The sequence below is a fragment of the Bos indicus x Bos taurus genome, chromosome 15, assembly GCF_003369695.1.
Source record: "Bos indicus x Bos taurus breed Angus x Brahman F1 hybrid chromosome 15, Bos_hybrid_MaternalHap_v2.0, whole genome shotgun sequence".
Lineage (NCBI taxonomy): Eukaryota > Metazoa > Chordata > Mammalia > Artiodactyla > Bovidae > Bos > Bos indicus x Bos taurus.
This window is the reverse complement of record NC_040090.1, coordinates 38,605,772-38,629,285: the sequence shown is the minus strand read 5'-3', so window position 1 is coordinate 38,629,285 and position 23,514 is coordinate 38,605,772. Positions and strand designations below refer to the sequence as shown.

The following is a 23,514-nucleotide window of genomic DNA, read 5'->3' as shown; positions in this document are numbered from 1 at the left end:
TATTTTTGAGATTCATCCATGTATTGCACACACCAGTTGTTGTCTGTACTTCCGTTAGATTTTTTTAGTCACTGTATGACTATACTGATTTGATTTTTTCCATTTTTCTGTTGACTGACATAGGGGCTTGCTGGGGAGTGATTCCTATTTTTCTCCCATTCTCACAATGCCCTTTCCGCATATAATCAGTCCCTGATCCCACAATACATCCAGAACCATTCACTTAACTATTTATGCACTGCTATCACCTTCATACAAACTACCTAGGTCCTTTGGACATTTTAAAACGTCAGTGGTCCCAAGGGTCTATCTGGGACTCCTTCACTAGAGAACCTCAAGCTCCTTGTCAAGTATCAAAACCCACTGGTGATCCATAACTGGAGCTGCAATTGGATTGAGAGAATATAGAAATGCAGGGTTGATAGAATTTAAGAGGAGGTTTGGATGAGAAATGGAATTTTTAAACAGGCTTTAACATCAAGTGATTGGGTCTCTTTGTCTCTTTTATCTGAATGGATTATGTGGGTGGAAATTATATCTGACTGAGGAATGTTTCCCCTACCTAGTACTATAAATTGCCCTTCAAGAAGTATCAGTCAGATATGCTAAATGGGAGTAAACAAGATTGCCTGAGCCCAAGTGATGTGACAATAAGAGAATACTTTCCAAAATATACAAATAATTCATACAGCTTAATAGCTATAGCTATATATATATATATATATATATATATATATACACACACACACACACACACACACACACACATATACAGAAGACCTAAAAAGACATTTCTCCAAAGAAGAAATACAGATGTCCAAACAGGCACATGAAAAGATGTTCAGCATCACTAATTATTAGAGAAATGCAAATAAAAACTATCATGAGGTCCCACCTCACCTCAGATAAATAGCCATCTTCAAAAACTCTACAAATAATAAATGCTGGAGAGGGTGTGAAGAAAAGGGAACCCTCCTACCCTGTTGGTGGGAATGTAAGTTGGTGCAGCCACTACAGAGAACAGTATAGAGGTTCCTTACTAAACAAAAAACAGAGTTACCGTATGATCCAGCCATCCCATTCCTGGGCATATATCCAGAGAAAACTCTAATTCAAAAAGATACATGGACCCCGATATTCACAGCAGCACTATTTACAATAGCCAAGACATGGAGGCAGTCTAAGTGTCCATCAACAGATGAATATATATATATATAATGGAATACTACTCCGTCATAAAAAGAATGAAATGCCATTTGCAACAACACGAATGAACCTAGGGATTATAATACTAAGTGAAGTCAATCAGAGGAATACAAATATCATGTTATCTATATGAAATCTAAAAAATTATACAGGTGAACTTATTTACATAGAAAATATATGGTTATCAAAGGGGAAGGAGTAGAGTAGGGATACATTTGGAATCTAGGATTAATATATACATACTACTATATATAAAATACTTTAGATAGATAACAAGGACCTACTGTACAGTCAGGGAACCATATTCCATATCTGGTACTAACTTATAATGGGAAAGAATCTGAAAAAGAGTATGTGTTTATCACCTTGCTGTACACCTGACACTAACACAGCACTGTAAATTAACTATACTTCAGTTAAAAAATGCTTTTAAGATTGCCCACACAGTATAGAATAAAACCTTGTGTGCTGGTATAAGTGAGTTCTCTGAACCATAGACTGATGTGGAGGGTAAACTGTGGCTTATAGCAAAAGCCTGTGAACACCCCCACAGTAATGCCTCCTGGGACTTTGGACTAGAAAATTTCCATTTGAGGGGCAGTTACTAGCTTGCTCTTGGACATTAATTGAAATTGTCCTTATGACTGAAGGACATAAAATAATCTTACCACCTTGCATGCATTAATATGGTTACTATCAAAAAAACAAACAAAAAAACAAATAGTGGGCAGGATGTGGAAAAATTGGAACACTTGTGCACTAGTGGTGGGAATGTAAAATGGTGCATCCCACTACGGGAAACAGTGTGGTGGCTTTTCAAAAAATTAAAAATAAAGTTAACATATGATCTAGCAATCTAATTTGAGGTATGCATAAAAAAGAATGAAAGCAGAATCTCAGATATTTTATACCCATTTTCATAGCAACATTATTCACAGTGCCAAATGGTGGAAACTCAAGTGTCCATTGATAGATGGATAAACAAAATGTAGTATATATGTGCAGTGTAATATTATTCAAACTAAGAAGAAAATGAAGACACCTGCTACAATATGCATGAACCTGGAGGACATTATGCTAAGAAAAATAAGCCAGTCACAAAAAAGAAAAATACTGTATGATGATTCCACTTATAAAGGTATCCTAGCATGGTCAAGTTCATAGAAACAAAGTGGAGAAGTGGTTGCCAGAGGCTGGAGGGAATGAGAAATAAGGAGCTATTGTTCAATTGGTATAGAATTTCAGTTTTGCCTGAGAAACATATCTAGGGGTTTGTTGCAGAACAGTATGAATATACTTAACACTACTGAACTGTACATTTAAAAATGATTAAGATGGTAAGCGTCATGTTACATGTATTTAACTACAACTAAAAAATCTATAAATAAAAACTATCGGATCAGATCAGTCACTCAGTCGTGTCCGACTCTTTGCAACCCCATGAATCACAGCACGCCAGGCCTCCCTGTCCATCACCAGCTCCTGGAGTTCACTGAGACTCACGTCCATCGAGTCAGTGATGCCATCCAGCCACCTCATCCTCTGTCGTCCCCTTTTCCTCCTGCCCCCAATCCCTCCCAGCATCAGTCTTTTCCAATGAGTCAACTCTTCGCATGAGGTGGCCAAAGTACTGGAGTTCAGCTTTAGCAGCATTCCTTCCAAAGAAATCCCAGGGCTGATCTCCAAAGCCTGAAGTATCAGTGATGTCTTGGGTAAGGCCAGAGAAGCATGTGAGGGGGAAGATAGTGCCTAGAAGAGTTCCATAATAAAATGGAAATGTTTGTATAGGTATATACTGTTGGGGAAATGCAGAGAGCTACTCAGTGGATTCACAAGCAGGTGGACTCTTTGTCCCAGGACTGACTTTGGAAATGCATGAGGAGCTGTCAGAATCTATTCTATGAACAGTGCCCTGTAAGGTTTTTCAGCTGATCAACAAAGAGTTGCTTGGTTTATGGATGGCAGTTCCAAGGTGAATGGATAGCATCCTATTTGGAAGGTTATCACTGTGTTTATAGAAGGTAAAAACCAATCAGTTCAACAGGACTTCTTGCTCCTCCTTTTGAGTAGGAGTCCAATGTAATAATGAAAAAAAAAAAAAAACCAGTTTGGTGAGCTCAATTATATGCTATTTTCCTAGCAATGACTGAAGAAATGAACAGTGATAGAAAGTCCCTATGTTTGAACTGACTCCTAGGTAATGGCCTGGTCTTAAGTGAATGGAAAGTTGGCCTATTAAAGAGATGCCTGTATGAGGCATGGCTGTATTAAAATTACTGAGACTTCAAGGGATGCGTTATAATAGATATGGTGATGCTCATAGGAAGAACCAACTTGCAGGTTCACAAGGTGGTTGGAACTGACCAGTGGATACCCTGGTGTGCTTGCTTGAGGACAACACCTGTGCATGAAATGAATGGACATTGAGGGACTACAGCAATACGGAGATGGACCCAGTCTAGACATACTCCTCTTGCACCTCTGGAGCACAAAATGCCACCAAGAACTGCTTTGTTTGCCAACAAAATAGAGCCTGCAGATGGATATGTTGCAGATACCTCAAAGGGGAAAAGACCATGAACATAGTGGCAAGTGAGTCAGATGCTGGTATCTAATGGGTCTTGATGAGAATAGATCCCGATTCTGACACAGACTTTGTTTACTCAGTGGTAGATGCGAATGCTCAGAGTACTATAAAAGAACAGCAACAGCAAATATTACACCACTTTGGATCACAGAATGACATTGCTTCAGACCAAGGTACATACTTTACAACCCATAATGAAAAGAGATGGACAGAGATATCCTGCTCAGAGTAATAGTTTGATAGAGAATTGCAATGGGGAATTAAAGCATCATTGTCTGAGGGGTAGATACAGGCATGAAGAGCTGGTTTATACACCTTCATGAGTGTGTGCTCACACTTAACATGAGCAGGACTAAGGGAGTATCCTGACTAGAGTATCCCCTTCCCCACCTGCCTGGTGTATCTGGGGTGGAGGAGAATGCTAGTATGACTACATGGTTTAGTCAGTCCTGCCTATGTAGTGAAACCCCATCTAGAAACCCTAAAAAGGGTTCAGGGAATTTCTGGGTTGGTGAACACATGGATGTGCTGGGATCATGTACTTGGACGGGGCATGGAATTTCTGTGCATTCACTACCACCCCCCTCCCTCAAACTTGCTCTTTATACTTCTTCATCTGGCTGTTCACTTGTATCATTTATAATACACTGGAATCCTAAGTATATCACTTTCCTTAGTTCTGTCAGTCATACTAATGAATTATAGAACCAGGGGGATTGTGCATATTTGGAAGGGGTTTGTCTTTTAATGTTCCCTTTAGTCTACATTTATATTATTTCAATGAATGATAACAGGTGTCCACTTTGGAGGATTTCATTTCTTTAGGAAAATGGCTTCACAGACAGGGACCTCAGGATTTATTATGAGTGGTGAGACTGACCAAGCAAACAAAAGATCTGGGAACTAAAAGGGGTAAGCCAAGAGGTCTCTGCCTCAAAGCGCTGTCCAGGGTTCTGCTTTCTCTGGTATGAAGACCAGAGTTGGGGTCGCTTCCAGGCTTGCCCCTACCAGACGCCCCACCCCGTGCATAGTTCTGACAGCACCAGAGTTAGGGACGAAGGCTGGCAGCCGCTGAGTTCCTGGACCTGACAAACCCTGCGCTCCCTGGAAGCCTGGCCAGGACCCTGTGAAAGCTAGGTCCGCAAGCAGCGCAGCACAATGCTTTCCTCTGAGCTGTTTCTTACCCTCCCACTACGCAGGATCCGTAAGTGCCCCGGAACCACTGTCCTGACCCTGCCTTCCTTCCTGGTTTTCTCAGAGGACTCGCCGGCAGATTCGCCTCACTTAGAGTAACCATTCTCAAAAGCCATCTGGAAACGCAGGGCGCTGGCCTCAGGAATAGAATCTAGGCACTCCCGCCCGGATGTGAATGCCACGATTCCAGAAGCCCCCGGTTAGTGCGCTCCCAATGGGTGTTAGCAGATATTCCCCTGCCAACAAGATCACCTACTTCACTGAGTTGCTGGGAAGTTGGGAAGGAATAGGGTATTTTTGCTTACATTCATTTATCGAGAACCCACCATATTAAAGACACAGTGCTGTAGGCTAGCAATATTAATAATGAACCAAAGAATCATTGTCCCCACCCTTACTGAACTTACACTGGGGTGAGATAGAGGGAAATAATAATAATAATAAGGAAATCTTTGTCTTAGTGGTAGGAAAGAAACATGATGCAGTGTTAGGAAAAGGAAAGAGGATGGTGATAGTTAAGATAGGGTTCAACCTGCAGGAAGAAGTGATATTTAAACTACAGTGAAAAGTGAAGACCAGAGTAGGCAGAGAGGATGAAGTACACAAAGGACCAGTGGTAAAAAACTGGGAGCATTCAAGGTATTGAGTAGAAATTACAGTTGTTTAGTGAGAGGTTGGGATTAACATATACACACTACTATATATAAAATAGGTAATCAACAAGATTCTACTGAAGGAAACTTTATTCAATACTCTGTAATAACCTATATGAGAAAAGAATCTGAAAACAATAGAGATATGTATAACTGAATCACGTTACTATTCATCTGAAACTAACACATTATAAATCAACTATAATCCAATATAAAAATTAAAAATCTTTTTAATGTTTTTCATGATGGATATATAAATCCTTCTTCAAATGCTTTGTTAACCAGTATCTCACTGGTTCTCTTACTAATGAATTGATAATATTCTTTGATAAGGGTTCATTTTGCATTTGTATAAGAGCCACGATTTAAAATCCTTGAAAATTATTTTACTACATCACTGGATTCTCAATGAACCAATTAGAGTCTTTGGAAGACATTTAAAACTAAAGCAGGGAAATAAAAGAAATCTTTTCTCCTTGGTTGCTAAGCTGAAAGCATGTGAGCTCAAAGCTGCCTGTGACATATCTCTACTACATTTACCCATTGCCATAGCCTCAAAATATCTAAAGGAAATTTTTAAAGAATTCTAAGAAAAAAAGAAAAATTTTCCATTAAAAGAGTTAAAATGTTCTCAATAATTTATAGTTTGAGCAGCAAAAATTAGTACAAGATGATTTGAACTGAATAATTAAAAACCTTGATTTAAGGGGTATATATACATACATACACAGTCATGGGAAAACACATTCTTTTCAAGCTCATGTAGAAAACTGATTATATACTAGGCCTTGAATTATATCTCAACTAATTTCAAAAAATGTTTTCACATAGAACACATTATCTGAACTCTCTTAGGTTAAATGCAATAACAAAAAGGTAGCTTTAAAAATGCCTAAGTTTGAAAATTTATAAGTGACATGTGGGTTACAGAAAAATAAATTCGTGTAAATAAAAATATTTGGATATGAATGCTAATGAAAATAGTTCATACTCTGGATGGACTTGAAGGGTATTATGCTTAGTGAAAGAAGTCAGACAGAGAAAGATAAATATTATATGATATCACTTATATATGAAATCTAGAAAATAAAACTAGTGAATATAACAAAAAAGAAAGACAGACACAGAGAACAAACTAGTGGTTACCAGTAGGGAGAGAAAAGAGGGAGGGACAATATAGGGGCAGGGGATTAAGAGATAAAAACTACTATGTATAAAATAAGCTACAAGGATATACTGTACAACACAGGGAATATAGACAATACTTTATAATAGCTATGAATATATAAACTTTAAAATGGTCAATTACTATGTTGTACACTTGAAACAAATAATGTTATAAATCAACTCTACTTCAGTAAAGATTCCATGGTCAATGATGGGAATTCAATTAAAATACAAATAGAAGGAAATGTATATTGTTAATGCTTATAATAAAAGAGAAGGTTGGAAATCAGTAAGAATCTAACTTAAGTTAGCATACTAACAAAGCAAATTCAAAGATAATAGAAATAAAATAAGAATTTACAATACAAATCTATAAAAAGAAAACAGACAAAATGTAAAGAATCAAATATAACATTTGTTTTGACCGCCCTATTTGATCCTTTCGCTATCGTATTTGACTCCTTAACTATACTATTTAAAACTGCAAACCTATCCTAACATAGAGCTCCATTTAGAATGAGGGAAGTGGTTTTCCTGATGCACAAAATTTAAGAAGATGCCAAAAAGCCCCTCAGGAATGAAGATAAATAATATTTTAGTGAAATGTTTTTAAAAATAAAAATTAGTGCAAAAAATCCATGATAACCAGTATTTAAAATTTAAATAAAGATGGTGTTTGACCTGGAACTTGCACAGTCAGAAGAATAAGTGCTTTACTTGTCTCATCCTTATCCTGGCTCATGGGTTACCTGATAGCAGTGATACCAGGCACATGTGCAAAATGTAAATAGCATTGCTTCTATATACTGTTCAGTTCAGTTCAGTCACTCAGTCGTGTCTGACTCTTTGCGACCCCATGAATCGCAGCATGCCAGGCCTCCCTGTCCATCACCAACTCCCGGAATTCACTCAAACTCACATCCATTGAGTCGGTGATGCCACCGAGCCATCTCATCCTCTGTCGTTCCCTTCTCCTGCCCCCAATCCCTCCCAGCATCAGAGTCTTTTCCAATGAGTCAACTCTTCGCATGAGGTGGCCAAAGTACTGGAGTTTCAGCTTTAGCATCAGTCCTTCCAAAGAACACCCAGGACTGATCTCCTTTAGAATGGACTGGTTGGATCTCCTTGCAGTCCAAGGGACTCTCAAGAGTCTTCTCCAACACGACAGTTCAAAAGCATCAATTCTTCCGCACTCAGCTTTCTTCACAGTCCAATCACATCCATACATGACTACTGGAAAAACCATAGCCTTGACTAGACAGACCTTTGTTGGCAAAGTAATGTCTCTGCTTTTGAATATGCTATCTAGGTTGGTCATAACTTTCCTTCCAAGGAGTAAGCGTCTTTTAATTTCATGGCTGCAGTCACCATCTGTAGTGTAAACAGTCTTTATGTTACGGAAGTACCTGACCAAATAGACTGCTGCTGCTGCCGCTAAGTCTCTTCAGTCGTGTCCAACTCTGTGCGACCCCATAGATGGCAGCCCACCAGGCTCCCCCGTCCCTGGGATTCTCCAGGCAAGAACACTGGAGTGGGTTGCCATTTCCTTCTCCAATGCATGAAAGTAAAAAGCGAAAGTGAAGTCACTCAGTCATGTCTGACTCTTAGCGACCCCATGGACTGCAGCCTACCAGGCTCCTCTGTTCATGGATTTTCCAGGCAAGAGTACCAGTGGGGTGCCATTGCCTTCTCCAACCAAAAAGACTAAATTTTATTAAATTCCTTTCAATATATATTAAGATGATTATTTGGTCTTTCTCCATTAGTCAACTAATGTCATAAATTATAAAATTACTTCTAGTACTTGTCCTCTCGTACTTCTGTTACAAATCACAATAGCCATGGTATATTTTAATTGTTAGAAATAATTTTCAAATATATTTTGTCTTTGAGTATATATTCATAAGTGACAAATAATTATAAATTTCTCTTTAGTGTTATCTTTGTAAGTTCTATTATCAAAGTTTTTCTAACTTTATAAAATGAAATGGGAAAGTTTTCCTCCTCTGTAATGCTCTGAAATTTAGTTAAAAGACAAAAGAAGTTTCCTTTATCTTAAAGTTTGGTAGACATCACCTTGATTATAAGCAGTTTTCGGGAATTCCCTGGTGGTCCAGTGGTTAGAACTGGGCACTTCCACTGCCATGGGCCAGGGTTCAATCCCTGGTCAGGGAACTAAGATCTCACAGGTTGCACAGTGCAACCAAAAAAAAAAAAAAAAAAAGCAGCAGCATTTATTAGTCCTTGGTTGGAGCTTTATTTGGCCCTGGAGAATGAGCCAGGGAAGATTATGTTAAAGCCCCTTATTTTCCTTTCTCTCCATTCCTGCTACCATGGCTCTCTTCATAGCCTTACCATCTGTGGCACATTTTATTGAATGGAATAAAATGGCACATTTATATCCTTCATAAACAACAAATCCTGTTGTTTATGAAGGATAAGATGCTGCTCACTGCAGCTCAGGGCTGCCCTATGAAAGGAATGCCACTTCTTTGATGTATGCTTTATTTTCTATGTTTATCTAGCCAGGACAATTCTATCACTGGGAGTTAACCTCATACTGACCCTTCTCTAGGTATCATCTCTGCCAAATGTCACCTGTTATCACTGTTCTGTGTGCATGTATCAGCTCCAGGAACATTACTTGTAAATTCTTACCCGATTGCCATCTGCCCCCTTCTACCTGCCATGGTTCACTCTTGTCTCCAGCCCTGCTATGCTGACTTGGGAGCTATTATACCAGCAAAGAGACAGACAGGGAGAAAAAGGATAAGAGTTTGTGGTAGACTACAGAAGGCCACAAATTCTCTAACACCATTCCCATCAACCAGTGACTGCCCTTGAATCTAGACTGGCTTGGACTGTTTAGATCAATGGAGTAAGAGAGAACTGGCTTTATGCCAGTTCTGGGTCTACCTTTTAAGAGAACTGGCAACTTCCCCTTGACTTCGTCAAAGCCCGAAATTCCATTCATTACTCCATCCCTGCTAAAGAGGCCCTAAGACTGGAGGGAAGAGGGGCCCAGCCTAACACAGCCTGCCAGCCAGCCATCCTCTGCAAGGCACCAGGCATGTGACAGAAGTCCTCTTCAGTCTTATAGAGCAGAGCAATATGACTGTCAACTAAATATCACAAGACTCCAGGTGATGTCATGTGGAGCATAAGAAGTGCTTAACTGAGCCCTTTCTGGATTCTAATTCATCCAGTCATGAGATATAACAAAGTGGTTACTGTTTTAACCCACTGTGTTTTTGGATGGTTTGTTATTTGGCAATAAATTGCATGACAAGACATTCTCTCACTGAAAACTTTAGTATACCATGTTTCTGCCAAAGGAAGGAATCTGTTTTTAGCTCTAGAAACTCCAATCATCTTTATATCTTCATTTATCTTCACAATGAAAAGGCAACTCCCATTTCTATTGAGACTTGTGATTCTTAAAGAGTAATGTACCAAAGAATTGTCTGGGAAGTTATTAAACATGCCAGTGGTTGGGAACCTCACCCAGTAATTTAATTCAATAAATCTGGTATGGAGCTCAGAAATCTGCATTTTAAGAAAACACCAAGTGATTTTGCCCCGAATGGTCCCAAGAACACACAGCGGAGCATTCAATAAAATGTGCCACAGATGGTGAGGCTGTGAAGAGAGCCACAGCAACAGGAATGGAGAGAAAGGAAAATAAGGGGTTTTAACATAATCTTCCCTGGCCCATTCTCCAGTCTCATTTCCAGGCTTCTCACATCTGAATCCTTAAACTTTGTATTCAACTCAAACCATGTTGTATGTTCCACAGAGCTTTATGTTTTCCATTTTATTATAGCCTCTTAACTCCCACGTGAAGTAGAACAGACATTTTACAGAGCAGTGACTAACCCATATCTAACAGACATCACATGCTATATGTCTGGGCATGGAGTACCTAAAGCTAAGAGCCTCCCACCCCACCTTGTCACTCTGAGGCCTTCATTTTACTTCGTTGAAGGACATCAGGTTCTTCAAATCAGAAACACCGCCACCAGGAACCATCTTCTTCCTCATGATCATTACAGTCCTGCTTAACAGCTAAGCGTAGATTGCTACTCGCCACAGCTTCCAGCAGCTTCTGTGCTTCCTCATCAAGTGCCTCTTTGCACAACCTGAGAAGACAAGGGAACACCTCTTCTTGCCACAAAAACACCTCTCAATTTTCCCATAGCCCTTTACTTTCTCTGGAGAATTTATTTCAGGGAAAGAAAAAACCTGTTAGAGAATATTAACATGGCTGGGCAGCAGGTAAGGAAAAAGAGAGAGACATAGAAGTTGAAGGAAAATAGAGTACAAAAGGTAAAGGGAAGATAGATTAAGATTTTTAAAGGATCCGTCAAGAGACTTTTCCTATTCAAGCAAAATAGCTCTATTCATGATTATGAAAACAGCCAACACATACACTGTTTATTATATGCTAGTCACTGTTCTAAACACCGCCTGTATGGACTCAGGTGATCCATGCTCACAGTAACCCTATGAGTAAATATTGTCATTTCATCAATTTTACAGACAAAGAAAACCAAAACACAGAGAATCTGGGGACTAGTACAAGTTCAAATATCTAGTAAGTGGCAGGCCCAGAGTTCAAACTCAGATAGTCTGGCTCTAGAGTTCTCAGCTCTTAACTACTATGCTACATTGCACCTCTTGAAATTCACTCTTCTATGTGAGAAAAACAAATAAGGGCCTGCAAAATACCCAAGGATTCACAATCAGGTTGATGCTGAGGCTTGCCGTTAATGAATGGCTCCCCAAATGCCTCATTCCAGGAAACTTCTCCCCTGAGAAGCCAATGAAGACTTACCCTAGAACCTGTAGTTTACATTCAGTAGACCTCAAGACTTCACTTAACTTCATAATTTCTTCACACTGTAAGGTATTCAGTGTCAGGCTTATTTTTATCAGGCCTTGGTTGCTGCTAAGAGTAGAAGAGAGATCCTGACAACAGAGAGAAGTCAAACCACAGTGTTCCAACCTGCAGGGAAGAGAGACTAAAGATAAATGAACTTTATCTCATGATAGACAACATGCATACAAGTGATCTGTGATCTGGGAGTGTAGGGTAACTCCAGAAGTTCAAAAAATGAGCACAAATAGGGTAAAATCAAGGTATATAATATTCATTATTTCTAGATATTTTGGGGTTGAATATATCCCCGTCCTTAATCATGAATTACAGATTCATAATTATGGTCCAGGAATAAATAAAATGTGGAAGCACACCAAGGAAAACTGAAGCAACTGAATCCTTAGAATTAAAAACACAGCAACGTAAGTAGATTTTAGAAATATGATACTGAGTGTTAAAGTCCAAGTATACAACACAGGGAAACAAACTAAATGTCCATGGACAGAGGAATGGATAAACAAGATGTGGTACATATATACAATGGAATATTATTCAGCCATAAAAGGAATGAAATAATGCCATTTGCAACAATACGGATGGACCTAGAGATTATCATACTGTGAAGTCAGACAAACACCATATGATATCACTTATAAGTGGAATCTAAAATATGATACAAATGAACTTATCTATAAAACAGACTCCAGACACAGAGAACAATCTTGCGGTTGCAAGAAGGAGTGGAGGTGGGGAAGGGTTGGATTTGGAATTTGGGACTAGCAGATGCAAACTATTATATATTGAATGGATAAACAACAAGGACCTACTGTATAGCACAGAAAACTATATTCAATATCCTGTGATAAACCATAATGAAAAAGAATTTTTTAATATTTTTAAAAATGTCATGTGTATATTAAAGAAATTATGGAAAATGGGTAAGGTAAATAAATGGCACCATGCCAGTTATGCAAAAAAATGTATACACCTAAAAACACCAGGGAAGCCCCAAAACATTACATCTTCTATAAGGTAATACAATTCTATGGCATATTTCAAAAAAACTAGGTAAACTGCCTATAAATGGAAAGGAGACATAGTTAATGGAGATAAATTAACCAACTAATCAACCAACCAGGGCCCTTGCATAAAACAAGGATAATAAAATACCACGAACTGGATCAATTGAACAGAATAGAGAACCCAGAAATAAATCCACACACCTAGAGTCAATTAATCTTCAACAAAGGAGGCAAAAATACAAAATAAGAAAAAAAAATGGTCTCTTCAGCAAGTGATGCTGGGATAGTTGGACAGCTGCATGTAAATCAATGAGATTAGAACACACCCTCACACTATACTCAAAGATAAACATCAAATGGCTTAAAAACTTGAATATAAGACAAGACACCATAAAATTCCTAGAAGAGATCATAAACAAAATGTTCTTTGACATAAATTGTACCAATGTTTTTTTGGTCAACCTCTTCAGTCAATAGAAATAAAAATAAATGGGACTTAAACTTACAAGCTCTTACACAGCAAAGGAAACTATATATATATGTGTGTGTGTGTGTGTGTGTGTGTATGTATGTATGTATGTATGTATATGTGTGTATATATATATATGTATGTATATATATAAAGACAAGCTACAGAATGGGAGAAAATATTTGCACATGATGTGACCAACAAGGACTTAATCTCCAAAATATACAGATAGCTCATACAACTCAACAACAAGACAACCCAATCAAAAAATGGCAGGAGACCTAAATGGACGTTTCTCCAAAGACATACAGATGGCCAACAGGCACCTGAAAAGATACTCAACATGGCTAATTGTTAGAGAAATGCAAATCAAAACTACAAGGAGGTACCACCTGACAACAGAAGAATGGCCATCATTTAAAACTCTACAAATAATAGATGCTGGAGAGAGTGTGAAGAAAAGAGAACCCTCCTACCTTGTTGGTGGGAATGTAAATTGGTACAGCCACTATGGAAAAGAGTAGAGAGGTTCCTCAGAAAACTAAAAATAGAATTACCATATGATCTAGCAATCCTGCTCCCAGCCATATATACAGACAAAATTATAATTTGAAAAGATACATGTACCCCTTTATTCATAATAGCGCTTTTTACAATAGTCAAGACATGGAAGTAACCTAGATGTCCACCAACAGATGAATGGATAAAGAAGAGGTGGTATATATACACAATGGAATACTACTCAGTCATAAGAGAGAATGAAATAATGCCATTTGCAGCAACACAGATGGACCCAGAGATTATCATACTAAGTGAAGTAAGTCAAAGAGGACACTTTCTGGTATCACTTATATGCAGAATCTAAAATATGGCACAAATGAACCTATCTATGAAAAAGACTCACAGACAGAGAACAGACTTGTGGTTACCACAGGGGAAGCTGTGCGGAGGGGATGCACTGGGAGTTTGGGGTTGCTAGATACAAATTACTACATACAGAATGGATAAACAAGGTCCCACTCTATAGCACAGGGAACTATATTCAATATTCTGGGATAAACTATAATGGAAAAGAATATAAAAAGAAATACATAAATGTGTATAACTGAGTCATTTTGCTATACTGCAGAAATTAACACTGTAAATCAACTATACTTCAATACAAAATTTGTAAAAGAAAAAGAAAAAATATATATAATACCATGAACTGATGAAGTATGTTAAACTCAACCTTCTGGAACTGATGATCACCCTCTACCAACTAATTTTAATTTTCACCTTCTGTTCATCTAGCTATTCAACATTTGAATGCCTATATAGGTGCTGGGTATATAATGTTTTTCAGTTACTGTCTACATGAAACACACATTAAATGTGGTGGGGCAACAGTCCCAATAATTATGACACAAGGTACCTAAATATCACACAAAACAAACCTTATAGTAAAAGCATATAAGACATAAGACATAAAAGCATTATAAGAATAAAAGCATTATGAGATATAAAACACTATCAAGAATTCATCAGGAAATAATCATTCTAAATGTGTGGTCACTAATAAAAGTCTCAAATACAGAAAATAAAAACAGAACTACGAAGTTAAATACACAGATCTGTAACTATAGCAGAGATTTTAACATTTTTCACAATAATAGAATTATCTGGAAAAAATCATTAAAAATACCAAATGATTTAAACAATGGAACTAACAATCTTAACCGATACAAAATACTGCAACTCACAACTCTTCATAATCTTTCCAAGTGCACTATGGAACACACATTAAAAGCTGACTATATAAGGGCCATGAAACAAGTGTCAACAACTTTTTAAACACTGAAATCATGTACAGTATATTCTCAGACTACAGTGCCAGAGGTTAAATATAAGAAGATAATAAGAAACCCTTCTTATGTTTGAAAATGAAGTAGTACACTTTAGAATAATCCATATGTTGAACAAAAAAATCATAAATATTTTAAACTCAAAAGTAAAAATATCACATATAATATAAATTTTGAACTTAATGACTTAATGAAGTCTATTGGAAAAGAAGGAAATATTTATGAGATAAACATCCAAATAAAAAATAATGGCAAAATTAACTCAACAAAAATAGAAAAATATAGTAATTAATGAAACATGGCTATCTAAACACTAAATATGACTTAGAAATTAAGCAGATAATATCAGACCCTCACCAGTAAGTTTTAAATTTCAGATGAAATGGCTAACATCACTTGCCAGAAGTTCACCAGAAATTTCTGCCAAGTTCAAGGAAGAAATAATTCTAGTTCTACACAGTCTTATGCTAAAACCATACTTGATTGGCTAAAATTTTAAAAATTAGGTTTGACAAAATTGACAAGAATAGAGTAACAAGAACTCTTACACGCTGCCTGTGGTAGCATAATGGGTGTAATCCTTGGAGATATTCCCGATAATATAATAATTCCACTCCTAATTATTTACTGTAGATAAATGTGTACACACCTGTCTTACAATCCGTGTATTAAAATGGGCTTCCCAGATGGTGCTAGTGGTAAAGAAAGTGAAATTGAAAGTCGCTTAGTCATGTCTGACGCTAAGACCCCATGGACTATACAGTCCATGGAATTCTCCAGGCCAGAATACTGGAGTGGGTAGCCTTTGAACTCCTCTGGCAATGCAGGAGACCCGAGTTAGATCCCTAGGTCAGGAAGATCCTGTGGAGAAGGAAATGGCAACCCATTCCAGTATTCTTGCCTGGAGAATCCCATGGACAGAGGACCCTGGCGGGCTACAGTCCATGGGGTCGCAAAGAGTCGGACATTATTTAGTGGAGATAAATGTGTAAACACATATCTTACAATTCATGTTTTAAAATACTCATAGCAGCCTTAATCATTAAAGAAAACAATCCAAAAGTCCACCAACAAAATAGACTGAGCAATTAAGCCCAGCACAGTACAGAAGAAACCTATGATAAACACAAACCTCAATTAAATAGAGTTGGGAGACCAGAAGGGGGAGCTCTCACACCCTGCAAAGACAGCGCAGCCCAACAAGAACTTCTTTCCTGGTAAGGACTCAGCCAGTGAAAAGCCAGACTCAGTTTGCTGTAGCCCTCCAGCTTCCTTTTCCTCTCCGTAAAAACGGTCTCCTTTCCCTGCCATGTGGAGACTTGCACATGGCTCATCATGGTTGCACAGCCCAAATTACAATTCTCTGCAGATCCTGAACAAATCCATTTTTGCCAGAGAAATATCTGGCAGTCTATTTGTTTCAGGTTAGCAATAGTTGGTAGTACGGTCATTCATTGGAATCTTTCATAGCAATAAAAATGAGTAAAAACAGATGCATGAAACAACTAGATGACTCTTACAATCATAACATTAAGCAAAAAAAAAAAATCATTACACAAAAGAATAAAGTATGATTCCCTGTATAGAAGTTCAAAATCAAGCAAAATTCAAATATATTGTTTATGATTACATATATTATATAAATCTACAGAGGAAAACACAAATTACTGCTATAAAAGTCAAGACAATGTTTACTTCTTGAACAGGAGAGTTGTTGTTGTGATTTGGGAGGGGTAACTGAGAGGAGTTTAGTTTACTTGGAAAATTCAATATGTGAACCTGACCATGATTGTTACATATATCCTTTTTAAAAAACATTAGTTTTATTTACTTTTCTGTATATTTTATTTTATAAATAAAATTTTAAAAATATGATTTGGCAGAGCTTAAAAGTAACAGAAGAAAAAAATTATAGAATGAAGCCCACATTAAAATAAGTCACAACTGCTAAAAATACACTTAGGAATATGTAGCATGAGTTAGAAAGATCCAGCAAAAGAAGAGTGAGTTTTAAAAGATTAAAGAATATAGATAAAGAATTATCCATAATTACAGAAAAACAAAACAGATCCAACATAAGCATAATTAGTAATCCGGAAAAAAGATTAAGTCAAATAGATAAAGATAGGAAAGCCTACCAAAAAAAAAAAAGCACAATCTACATTCTTAATGGCACACCGTTTCCCCAGAAAAATATTATTAAAGAAAATCCAACAAAGGCCAAAGGCAAAATTCGAAGGACATATAGTCCCCCTCCCCCATTTTTTTTTTTTAGAACAGTAAGGATATTAAAGGGGAAGAACCAACTGATTTCAGACTTTTCTACAACCAGATTCAATGCTAGCAGGCAGTGGACTCTTCAGAACTCTAAGAGGATAACCAAAATATTATGAAAAAAACCAAATGTGTTCATTCAAGTTCACAGAAAACTAAGATATTTTCAGACATGCAAAAAAAATAAAATATCTCTGGACTTCCCCTCAAAATTAAATAAGAAAGATTACTGACTCAATATCCCTCACTAACTCCTAGTCTACATTCCTTAGAGGGGCAGTTTAGTCACTAAATGTGACAATCCCCTGAAATGCTCATCTCTCTTGGGCTACCTCTTGGGTAATGATTAGGATGAAAGGGATGGCAGCTTCTATAAAAAACTATTTTGAAGTTTCAGGATTGTATTCTGGTCATTCTTGGTCATGATGCTTTTCTCGCCCTTAAAGCAACTCCAGGCGACCCTGACTGGTACACCCTCCAGGTGGCAGGTCAGTCAAAAAAGGACTTTGGGATTCAAACTTAATTTAGATCAGATACCTGGATTCTCTTTTGGACTGACAAGGCCATAGCTCGTGAAAATAACAATCGTTTGGTTGAGTACAATGCTGGACAACTCCCCAACAAGCCAAGATGTGAGATATACGGGTTTCTATAAATACTGTAAGATTTCTTTTGTTCCTCTCCTGCCTGATCCCTCTGGACTGAAGGCCTGGTGCTGGTGGGGGATGATTAGAGAAAAAGTGAAGTTATAGACACTGGGATGGGGCACACTGAGTTCATGACTGGGAGGAAGACTAACACTAATACCTGGGGAAGGAACACCTTAGAACCTGAGAGGTTCAGGAAGTGGGAAGAACCACCACGGTTCTCTGTCACCCTGGATGCAACACCGCCACCTGACAAATAATTACGTGGTTTGCTTGAGTCAAGCAGCAGCTGGCACCTGGACCCACTGCCCAGTTGTCATGCCTGTCTACGTGCTATGAAAACAGAAAATCTCATATGGACACGGCAGATCCTCAACTATTCTGTTATGCCTGTGGCCGTCAAAGGCAGATCCCAAATGTAAGATCCCTTTCACAGGGCGACTGGTATAAACTTGTTTCAATCTGTCTGATGCAAATTCACTAAGATTCTCTTAATGCTGGAACAGCCTGGATTATGCCACATATGGCAAACAAAGCAGTTGTAACTCCTTAGTGGCAGTGCCTGCCCGATACAACCAAAGCAAGGCAATGGTGACCCAAATCGAATATAACAACAGACCCCACACTGGAGCCACCTGTGCACCTTCAGGTTACATGTTTGCATGCGGGGAGTGCAGACCACTGAATGGCTCTTTAATGGTGAAAGCATTGCTTCTGGCCCATCTTTTGCCTCCTTTATTTATTGCCAATGAGACCAGGAGCAGCAGTCATTCTAAATTCCCTTTCTTGAATTATAATAAAAAATTGGATACATTGTTCCTTTTATTGTTACTCAGCTGGCAAAGCCCAGGGCCCTGGGGCATGTTTTAAATCAATACTGCAAATTGGCCTCATCCTGTGCTTGGGAGTCCAGTTGATAGTGACCTTAAATGGCATAGAGGCAAACTGAACAAATTTGGGCCCAGCCTTTGTTGGTCTGACTAATCAGAGTGGCCAGAGGAGTGGCATATCTGTGCGAAAATTCACCAGAAGCCAAGACTTCTGTAGAAAACTTTTTCTGTTGTGTAGAAAAATTGTTGGAAATTGTTGGGAGACATTCTTCTATGGCTATGTCACCCTCCTACATGTTTTACTGACAAAAATGCAAGGTCCTGACAACACTTTACCTGATCGTTTCCTGGGATGTGTGTGCAGTGAGCAACCTGGAGGGATGAAGAAATGTCTCCCTCCAGGACAAAGGGCAGGCTTGCTCCCTGCTTACTATGAAATGATGGGTCCCCCAAACTCAACGCTCCTCTCCTGGAATGCAACACCTGCCTGCGCAGGCATCCATCGAGTCCTCCACATCGACCCTGTGGGATCTGGGACGCAAGGGAGACTGCCAACAAACATGCCCTATGCTTATGTGGCTATCCTCTGAGTAATCAAGTCCTCTGTCTCTGATAGGACCCCACTCTCCCGGCAGGATGCAGTAAACAGTGACTGGCTAAAACAGGCAGAATAAAATCAAAAGTCAGACCCAGAAGTAATATCATAATTATTGTGAAATATATATATATAATTTATATGTATTTGTATGTGTGTGTGTATTTGTAAATTGTCAATGGAAACATAGAAAAAGCAACACTTTCTTAGAAGAGCCAGGAAGATATATCATAGTGTCTAGTTTCCACACGTAGAGCAAATTTCTTGACCCAGAGGTCAATAATTCATGCTGTGTAAGTAAAAATATACTAGCCAATAGCAATCCGTTCAAGATTTAAAGAAAATAAAAATTTAAACATTATTCAACATAAAAAGTACTCAGAACATAGGATGAGATTTTGTTAGATTACAAGCTCCTTGAGACCACAGACAGCCTTTTTCCAGGTAGAAAATGATTAGTAAAACCTTTGAGTTACTAAGAAAAATTAATTCAAGGACAGATGGAATATCTGAAGGATAATAGAACATAGAAGACTTAAATTAGCACTATTTACTTAATATATGCCTGGAGAATCCCAGGGATGGGGGAGCCTTGTGGGCTGCTGTCTTTGGGGTCACACACGACTGAAGCGACTTAGCAGCATACCGTGTCCAAAGCACTAAGGGGGACACAAAGAAATGTGAAGTGTGGCTTCTATACTAATAACATGTAATACACCAATTTATATATATGAAATTCAGATTTTCATTTTTGAGAATAATTTACCTTCTAGCCCCATTAATTTTTCATCCTCTCTGCATATCTAAATTTCTTCTAGGTATACAAGCCACCAAATAGGTATCATTTTCCTAAGGAAAACCAAACTCACCCAAGCCTCTGAATATTGCAGTTTGGATGTCTCAAAGCCTCAAACAGAAATTTCACTCCATCATCCTGCAAGTCATTGTTCCCGAGGTCCAGGCTCTGCAAGTTTGGGTTGTTCAAAATAGCAGAAGCCAGATCCAGGCAGCATGCACTAGTGAGAACACAGCCCATCAACCTGTGAGAAATAAAAAAGAGAAGTGAGATTTTCAGTTGTGAGGCTTTATTAGTTTATTCCTGGAAGGCACGCCCAGGGGAGCCTTTTTTTCCCTAAGCCTTTTCTATCTATAACCTAGGATGCACACGGGAAGGTCTAATGTTAAACCACTAAAAACAGATGGGATTGCTTAGTAAGCAAGAAAAAACCAACAGGTAAAACTGCTTTCTCCCACAAATAGGCTGTTTTCTAGTAAGCTTCCCAAGTCAAGGGTATAAACACTTATTTCTACCTCTGCCAAAAAAAAAAAAAAGGATCGGATATAACTTCCCTGAGGAATCCACAGATCTCTATGTCTTCGGTTTCCAATATATTTTTCAAATTAAAATGTGGTTAAGGAATCTAAAAGTACTGTTTCCAAAGAAGAAAGAAGCAAGCTACATACAAAAAGGTACTTCCTTCAAGTCCTTTGGACATTCAAGAGCATTCACAATCTGGCCTTTCTTTCTCTTTCCATATTTTGTCCCCACCCTATTTTCCAACCATACACATCCATTTAACCTACCCTAAATATATCACATCTATCTGCATTCTCCATCTTTTCTCTCTGCCTAGAATATCTGCACATAACAAAATCCTCTTTATCTTTCAAGCCTAAATTAAATAAGTTTCCTTTGTCCCATTCCTTGCTCCTTGGGACTTTGGCCACATCCTTATAACAACATATGGAATCTATTATAATTGGCTTTATATTTATTTCCCTGCTGTCAGCACTTTGTAAATTCCTTAGGACAAGAGCATAACCTTAGAGAAAGCCTTTAGTCCCCTGAGCATCTAGCTCATATCTGTTGTTAAGATTGGTTGAGAGAATAGGCATGCCTGCAGAGGCTTTGAAAGTGGCTAAGGAAGCACAAATTTGTCTATGTGTTTACAGCAATGCTTAGGAGAAAAAAGCAGGCTAAGCAAACATCTTGTGTGCATAGGCCACATAGAAATTATATCTCTGTAGCTGAAATGAAGGCACTGGATTTAATGATAAACTCCATGAAGTAAATTTCTGCCTTCCAGGTGAATAATAATCAAAGAAACCAGAAAATCACATCGTAACCCATATCATATACATTTTCTCACAGGAAGTACAGGTACTTATTGAATCCAAGAGTTCAGTCACCTCAGGGTTTATAGAAATGACAATCAACTATTAAACTCATTTGAAAATTTGGTTATCGTAAGTCAATCCAATCTGGCCAAACACTTCTAGGTATACCATTGATCTTCAGTTTATAGTTCTAGGAAAACAGTGTTGGGCTTAGACCCTTAATGACTCACCCAGGCTACTAGTCCCATGGGAGGCCCTAGTGGGAAAGTGAGATTTCTAAGTGACATCTCTTATCTTGCTTCACTTGAGCCACAATATTTACCTAATGAAATACTAAGTATTATGTAGCCATTAAAATAAATAATTATATGTAAGTATTTAAATGAAATACATTTATCTGAAATACGATCATGTAAAAAGGAAACCTCAAAGTCATGTAATCCCAATTATACATACACATATAACGCAAATGTTTGTGTACCCACTCCCAGAGTAAGACAGGCTATAATGGAATTAAAAATGGTTGCTGCTCAAGAATGATTGGATTCTTGGATATTCTTGAAAACTTCATTCCCAGTTCCTTTCAAAGTTGACCTAAGTATAAACCCGAGTTTAAGAAAGAAAAACTAGTAAAGCACAATTCAGCTTCCTGGATTTGGGTAGAAGACACACAACAGACTCCCTGAAGCACAACCAAGGCAAAAATGAAATGGCTACACGCAGATCAACCTGATGTCTCTGACCCTCCTTAACCGAGGGAATGAGAGAAGCTGACTGTAATTACTGTAATAATTGTTTAACAAAAATCTGATAAATAGACTCCTCCAGCTTTTCTCATGCAGAATGAGAGAGAATTGGCTGTGTATTCTTCTCTGACAGGTACTCTGCTCTCAGACTTTCTTTTTCCATCTTCCCTGCCCTCACTGTACTTAAAGCTACACAAAAATAAGGTCACAGAACACCTACTCCAGGTCTTGAAGACTGCAACTTGGATGCCGAAAGGCATCACACAGAAGCTTTACTCCATCATCTTGCAGGCAGTTTGACCCCAGATCCAGGTGCATCAGGCTCTTGTTGTGCAGGAGAGAGGCAGAGAGAGATTCACTGCTGAGTGAAGTGAAATGGCAGCGCCTCAGCCTGCGGGGAGGACAATGTGAGGAAAGATGGAATCACCGCTCTACTACTTAGATTTATACATCTTTGAAGAGGTTTCTAATCCCCTATCTTTCTCGCCAACCCTCCATCTATCTCAGATCAAATACCCTCCCCTTCCTCATTGCCTCTTTGGCTGTCTCACTTGGGATCCTGAAGTTTGTGCCAAATTTGGCTTCAAACTGGATTCTTGTTCTTCAGAATTTTTCTTACTAAAAAGACCACGCTAACTTCCCTATCTTGTACATAAATATAGTATCCTATTACAGAAGTAGCTCTGTGGAGCAGAGGAGCAGGCAAATGGAGTAGAAAGGGAGGAATCATAATTAAATGAGGACTTTCTGTACATATTAAATGTGGCATTTTCAATCAGAAGGGAAAAGATACATTATGCCATAAATGATTTAGGGACATTTAATGTCCTTTACTTTATGTAGGGGACATTTAATGTCCCCTAATATGTAAGGCAAAGTAAATTTAAATCTTATGACAAAATTAATTTGGAATAAATGTTAAAAATTAAGCCATGGTGGCTCAAATGGTAAAGAATCCGCCTGCAATGTGGGAGACCTATGTTCGATCCTTGGGTTGGGAAGATCCCCCGGAGAAGAGAATGGCTACCCACTCCAGCATTCTGGCCTGGAGAATTCCATGGACAGAGGAGCCTGGCAGGCTGACTTTCACAAGACATAATGAGTATGAAAAAGATGACAGAAGTGGGGTTTTTTTTAATGTATTAAACAATTCTTAAGTCATGAAGGGGAAGATAATTCAACATCACGAAAGCTTTAAACTTCTATATTCTAAAAATAACCATAAAGAAAGTTAGAAATACAACAGGTAAGTTATTTATAATATATAAAAATAATAGTGATAA

At 38.1% G+C, this 23,514-nt stretch overlaps 1 protein-coding gene across 1 annotated transcript in view; it reads right to left on the bottom strand.

Moving 5' to 3' along the window:
* Window positions 1-10,606: 10,606 nt before the first annotated feature.
* NLRP14 (NLR family pyrin domain containing 14) overlaps window positions 10,607-23,514 on the bottom strand; it is a 38,142-nt gene continuing 25,234 nt past the window's right edge. Inside the window, exons 8-11 of the mRNA XM_027561944.1 lie at window positions 22,452-22,622; window positions 20,237-20,407; window positions 11,642-11,812; window positions 10,607-10,946 (exon numbers count right to left, since the gene is read on the bottom strand). Coding sequence (XP_027417745.1) covers window positions 10,811-10,946; window positions 11,642-11,812; window positions 20,237-20,407; window positions 22,452-22,622 — 649 coding nt within the window. The 3' untranslated portion in view covers window positions 10,607-10,810. The remainder of the gene's footprint in view (window positions 10,947-11,641; window positions 11,813-20,236; window positions 20,408-22,451; window positions 22,623-23,514) is intronic.